We start from the raw sequence: 6,648 nt of genomic DNA, 5'->3' as shown, positions 1-6,648 counted from the left end.
CCCTTTTCAGGGTCCGGGCCTGAAGGCGGGCGCCCGTACTTCCGAGGCCCGGGTTGGCCGGGGATTGGTGTTGCCATGGGAACTGCAGGCGGGCCGAGCTTGTCTCCCAGGTGACCCAGGGCGAGACCGGTTGCGGCAGGAACAGAAACCAAGTGGTTCTTGAGACTGCAACCCGAGGCCACTTGCAGGCGCCGCCTAGCCGACTGGGGCCTCGCTGCCAGGCAGCAGTCTATTCTGGGTGATCGTGGTTGCAAAGAAGTTGAAGCCAGGCCTTGAAATGGCCACTGTCAATCACCTAGTTACTTTCGTTCGGCTCCGGTGGCCCACCTGAGGGCTACGAAGTACGGGCTCCCACTGGTGCCCTGTCCCGTGTCTGCAGATCAACTTCCTGCCAACCTGTTAAATGAAACCGGGCAACCGTCTCACCGAGAGCTTGAGTTAGCCAGGGGAAGTCAGCCCTGGGCCTGGCTTCGCTACAAAGGGAAATGAAACAGAGCAGCAAGCAATCAGCAGGTTTCCACAGCTGGAGAAGGTAATGGGCTCCAAACTGGAGATACTTCCATTTTGGAAACTCCCCGAGAGTCATGGAAAAACCACGAGGTCTCATGTCAATGTAATCACAGCCTGTTGAAAACAAGCTAGACTGAGTACTGAATGCACTTTCTGGGCCTAAATTTGCAACTTTGAAATGCTGTGACTGAACAGCTTCTCAAGACACCGCTGGCATTAGACCTCTGGGCCTCTTTCCTGGGCCTCTCTTCTCCGTAACATGAGCATGTAACAAGCTTGCTAGATTTCCCAAGTACTTACTGCATTTTTTTCAAAGATCACCTGAGTTATTGAAGCCACTGACCTAAGAGCCATCTTGTCCTAGGAAAAAACTGGTGAATTCATGCTGATAAAATGACTAGTATTTACCCTGATTTCTTAAAAAATAATAATAATTCAAATTTTAAGACTGTGGAAATAATTCTCTACTGGTAACTTTCATGGAGGGTTAACTGATAATATTTGAGATTCGATTTTGAGTTTGCATTTCACAGTATAAATAAAGCAGGTCTCTTGGAAGTTCTTGGACAATTTGATTTCAAGACATCTTTTTCCTAAAAGACTCAACGTTTTTTTTCAACCAAAGTCAGTCTCAGGTAGAAACAATGAATCCAAACACCAGTTGTAGGTAAGCCTCTATTTTCAGTAAATTTGCTATTTCATTCTCAGTGCTTGGAGACCCCTGATTGTAAAGCTAGGAGCAATATCTCATGGATGATGGAGACATCTAGTGGCTCTTGTGAAAACTACAGGCATCTGTGTTTCCTTAGCAAGTAAACAATCCTACTCTAGAATAGTCCAAGAACCATTGGCTTTGGCACTGCCCTGAAGCTTGTTAGAAATGCAAACTCAGGCCCCAAACCTACTCAATCAGAATATGCATTTTAGCAAACACTTTCAAAGAGCAAATGGGCACATAACACCTTTACTGAGGTCATCTGGATGGAACCTAGCTTTGCAATAGACAACCTCTCCACCTGCTGCAGGCCATCAAGAGCAATACCTGCCTTGAAAACAATCTTTACAACTGTTAACTTCATTCTCTTATTTCCTGGGACTTATAAAGCAGCTTATCTTACAAAACTCACCCATGCTAAATCAGTGGTTATGACCATACTTGTCTCTATTTTATAAAATGAGAGCTGCTAAAAATCATTTTTATAAGAAATACACTGGGTAAAAATAAGCCCATAATATTAATAGAACCACTCCTTCGCTACTCCCAGCTGCCTTTTTAGGCTTCCATACTGGTCTTTCTGGAATGCTTGAGAAGAAAACTAAGCCTGAAATCTCACCTAGAAAAGGATCGTATAAGGTGAGTCAGTAAGGAGCATGTTCTAGGCTTCAGCCTCCCTTTTGTATTCAAGCACAAGTGACTAAAACTGGCACAAACAAAAATGCTACAAATCAAGTCAAAATCTTGAGAACTCTACTCAGTTGTCTGGTTGAGGTTTATGATGTTGCATTTCCATTGCAAAATTTAGAAGTCTGGTGTCCCAAGAATCACTATCAGGACCTGGTCTTGTCTTCCAGGCCTCTATGGTAATGTGCTGACAAGTTCTTCGGGATTAATAATTCTTTAAAGAAGCTGCAAGAATGGAGTTAAGTATTAAATAAAAAGCACCTAAGAGTTATCCTACTGAAAATCTTGGTTCTGTCACAACCTAATAGGCAACTTCTGAAGGCTGAGAAGTGTAAAGAGAAGAAGTAAAGTGTAATAAGAAGTGTAAAGGTCTTATCTGTCGTTGATTCTGTGAAACAACCCCTGTGGAAGTTTATGCAGATGCAGAAGATGTAATCTTCTGTCCCCTAACAAAAATGGAAATCTGAATTGAAAACGATATACCCTGAACCAGCAAGTGGGGTGGGGGGATAATAAGAGGAAAACATGATACGCTGGTACTTATTAAAATCTTTATTCATTGTCTTTTTTTTTCAGAATTGAAACCCATAGAACACATTAGAAATTTAGGTGCATATCTGTCTTGTTTGATGTCTTACCAAGCACAACCTCTATTTGTGCAAGAGCTCTGAGAGGAAATCCTTGGCAGATTAGAACCGAGGGTCGTGGTTCTTAACACCTCTCTCTTAAGCAAATAAATTACTTCCTGGTAAATTATTCCCAGATTCCCCCCCTAAACATTTTGTATTTTTGAGTAACACCTTAGTTCCTTAAAAACCTGTGGCAGTATAGTATCCAGCCCCCACCTTTTCAACCCAGACTTGAGGAGTGGAAGGGAGGAAAACTGGCCCTCCCCTGCTGTATAGCAGTCTTACGAGGCGGGTCTATCTGCCTCGGGCACCGGCCCTGGCTAGCACAGTAGGTGTTTCCTGAATGGTTGGTCTTTATGTCACTTAGGTTCACGCTCAGAGACTGAGAACCTTTTACTAGCTTCAGGTTCTTCAGCAACATAAGTCAGTGTTTCCCTGTGTGAAAATAAATATTTTCTTGTTAGAATACATATATGACTATATACATACATATACCTTGACTCATGTTTCCTGAAGCCCAAGCTCACAAAACGACAGATGCTGTTTACCACCATTTGAGGTGTGGTCATGGACTGGTCAAATGAGAATATGGAAGCTGTGGAGAAGAGAGGGTGAAGGAACACGGTGGATACGAGGGGAAGGCCAAAAGCCTCTTTTTTTTTTTTTTTAAAAGAAAAGATGGATTTCTTTGGAAGAACATGTGGCTTTCAGGTGACACTGAAATTTTGCCATGTAGAGGATTCATCTTGCCCAAAACAGTATACAATGGATGTACCTGAATTCTCCCATTTCCTTATTACATTTCATTTCACATATTAATCCTGAGAGCAAATACAGAGAAATGCCTTATTAATATATTATTAAGCAATACTCTGAGCAAGTCAGATCCTTATTAATTTGTTTTGCACAGAAAATTATTTACCCCAAACTAATAATATACCTTCATATTAAAGAAAAATTTTAGGATGAAACCTCTATACCCATATTCCCTCAAACTCTGGAATAAATATATTTAAAAAGTAGGAGGAGGAGTGCAGAAATGCTACTCAGTTCTGATTTTCTTAGTTTTATAATATTGAAATGTATCCATGTTTATCTTTAGATGTTAGCTAGGCATACCCAACTTAAGACTAACCAAAAACCCTTCCAATGACCTGTCTGATTGTAACAACCCTCAATTCTAAAAGATAAACCATAAAAAGGACAGTGTTAGAAAACTTTAAAAAACAATATGTACCTCTTTTTTGAATCAGAATATAATGTTTATGAATTTTAGGACTAAGAGCTTATGGTTGGTTTTCTCCGAGATTTACCTAAACACACTTTTCCCAGCTTAATCCAATATTGACTTAGAACATAAATTTATATTCTAAGCATCAGTTCACACCACTCTCTTAGCACAATTCTAACTTTAACCACTATACATCTGAACACTTTTTAAGATCATATTAATATAGGAGAATGAAGCAGTGTTTGGAAAAAAGAATGAGACGCTTTCAAAGCAGCCTTCCCTCCTGCATTTTTCCTCAACAGATCTTCTGCCTTCAGCATTATGAATAAAGTTCCCAAGTTTGAGAACAGTTCTTACTCATTCCACTGGGGCATACCAAAGAACAATATCACGTGTTTGAAAGAATTAGTTCAACTAACATTTACCAAGCACAGCAGCTGACTACCTTCTTACTGGCTCCCTGATGCTTTGAGGTGAGCACCATCCAAGCCCTTCTCAAGCTCAAATGTGTACTCCCTGGACGCACACAGTACACGACTTTAAAACTGAAATCAGCGCCTCTTCCTGTTAACGCTAGCTCAGTGTTTTGTGCTGACACGTCTTCTTAAATCCATTTTAAATAATAACTAAGCCCATTCTGTGTACATCTCCAAATGTACAAACTAAGTACAAAAGCATCCTAATTTCATGTTAAAGTAGTTACTGGGTACTCAGTTGACTTTCAATTTGAGAAAATTAGAGCATAAATTCTAAACCACTTTTGAAAGGGCGGTTACCTAAAATTGGTCTCCAGTGGCTGGCAGTAGATTTGTTCAACCACACTGTTTAAATATTAGTCTTTGCTTCACAGAAGTCAAAACCCAAAGAGTCCCCAGACAAAATGCAGGAGAGAAGCTTCCAGCTCTGAGGACGCACAAGTGGACTCACCAGGCCAGCTCTCCTCGCCCTATATTTTAATGCCACTGGTTACATGTCAAAATCACTTTGCCAGAACACACAACTTAGCCTGTTTTAGCAAACTGATATTTCAAAGTGCTAATAGAAGACAGAAGAACAATACTACCTCATGGGTTCAGAACCAGATTAAATGATGAAAACAGGGTATGACATAAATCAAAATCTTAAGGCTCTTCCTGGAACCACCTTAATTTTAAGGCTCAGAAGGCTTAAAATCTTTGTTTTTAGCCTTCTGCGTGGCCCAAATCACTAGACAGGTCCAGCCACCAGCAGGATGTGAACTATTAGCTACAGGAGTAAGCTGGCTTTTCTCCAAGAAAGGCACAAATAGGATTGCCAGTCTCTCGGGAACAACAGCTTTAACAACTAAATACCTTGAAGACAAAAGTGAAAATTCATTTTGGAAATCAGGATGGCAGAGATCGCAGGCAACCGGACTCTTACCCAAGATGTTATCTTCAGTTTGCTTTGTTAATCTGCAAAGGATTTGCCTGTTTGGGGCAAAAAAGAAAGTAAACCTCCATAACAGAATTGTGCTTGGGTTGTAACAGCAGGTTCTCTACAGACAATTTTTTTGGGTTAATTTGGACATAACCATGAGAATGCAAATCTTACTTAGGTACAAGTCATGCTTGCTTTTATATATGTTAAGAACTTAAATACAGGGGAACCTGTTTTTCACTAATTCAATCACTTCCTTGATTCTGGTTCTACCAAGCAGGTCTCTCTCTCTCTCTCCTTCCCTCCTTTAAGAATCATCAAAAGCACTACCACCTTCTTACTTAAAAGCCCAAACATCCTTCCTGCTTTTGTCCTTCCTTCTAATTCTACCTTAACAGCATAGTCCCTACTACTTTGGCTCAACAGAATGCCAGGTTCCTTGCTGCCACTCCCCAGGAAGCAGTAAAATCCCCAATTTGACTAATCCTGGAAAAAAGGACTCGAGACTGCAAAGTGTTTTTGGAAGATCCACAAGTGTGGAGAAAGGACTATAAGGATGAACTCCAAATACACACTCCAGAACCAACCCCAGCATTAACCTAGTTGAATGTCACACCTCTCTTCCATCCTTTGGCATGAGAAATTAAGACTGACCAACTGTGCTGCCCACTGCTAGGATGGGCAAACGCCGAGGAAGTCTGAAGGTGGTTCAGCAGGTACGGTTCCATGGTCTGAAGCTTGTAAGTCTTTGCTTTAGCTTCTACCACAGCAAACACCAAAGAAATCCAAGGCCACCCTATCCCCTATTACCAGAACACGCTGCTGGCCATTTCCAATCCATCTCATACCATCTGGAATTGATTGTGCTGTTTCTCTATCTTTGTAAAAAGCAGTTTCACTTATTTTGTGGAGAACTACAAGTGCGAGAGAGGCATCCTGTCTTCCACCAACACAGTGTCCATCCCAAACTGGTCAGTGCACTGCTTGACGGTGGCCAGGACGCTCAGGAGCCGCTGCTCCACAGCGTCCAGGTGTGGGTCAGAGAGCACTGGGGAGATGGGGTCGTGGGCCATGGCGGACTTTAAGGCAGACTTCAGCACACCATTCTTCAAGGAGTTCAGTCTGTTCCAGGTGGACACACGAATGCTGGGAGAAATAAGTTTTAGAACAGGTTACATAAAGCCTCTCACTGTCAAATGGAGACTGAAGCCTGCTTGACAGACAAATGTAAAGAAGTAATTATGTAAAATATCTCAACTAGAAAAGCCATTTCTGTTCTAGAAGCAGCTCTACATTATGAGTGACATTACCACATTTTGATATTTCCTTCTTAGTAACTAATAAGAGATACACACAATATTTACACATGTTCACTGCAGTGCTCTTTTTAACAGGAAAAATGTGAATCTGAATGTCTGAGAACTGAGAAATAGTTAAATAAACTATGGTTCATCCATTCAATGAAAAACCATGCAGCC

The 6,648-nt window shown here is 41.3% G+C and overlaps 1 protein-coding gene across 4 annotated transcripts in view; it reads right to left on the bottom strand.

The window, feature by feature from the left end:
• Nucleotides 1–2,449: 2,449 nt before the first annotated feature.
• The window catches only part of FAM20B (FAM20B glycosaminoglycan xylosylkinase), a 45,064-nt gene continuing 40,865 nt past the window's right edge, over nucleotides 2,450–6,648 (bottom strand). For all 4 annotated transcript variants that reach the window (XM_059875469.1, XM_005217109.5, XM_059875468.1 and 1 more), the window contains one exon: nucleotides 2,450–6,316. In XM_059875469.1, the coding sequence (XP_059731452.1) occupies nucleotides 6,085–6,316 (232 nt within the window). In that variant the 3' untranslated portion in view covers nucleotides 2,450–6,084. The remainder of the gene's footprint in view (nucleotides 6,317–6,648) is intronic.

The sequence above is a fragment of the Bos taurus genome, chromosome 16 (genome assembly GCF_002263795.3).
Source record: "Bos taurus isolate L1 Dominette 01449 registration number 42190680 breed Hereford chromosome 16, ARS-UCD2.0, whole genome shotgun sequence".
NCBI lineage: Eukaryota > Metazoa > Chordata > Mammalia > Artiodactyla > Bovidae > Bos > Bos taurus.
This window is presented reverse-complemented; position numbering and strand designations above follow the sequence as displayed.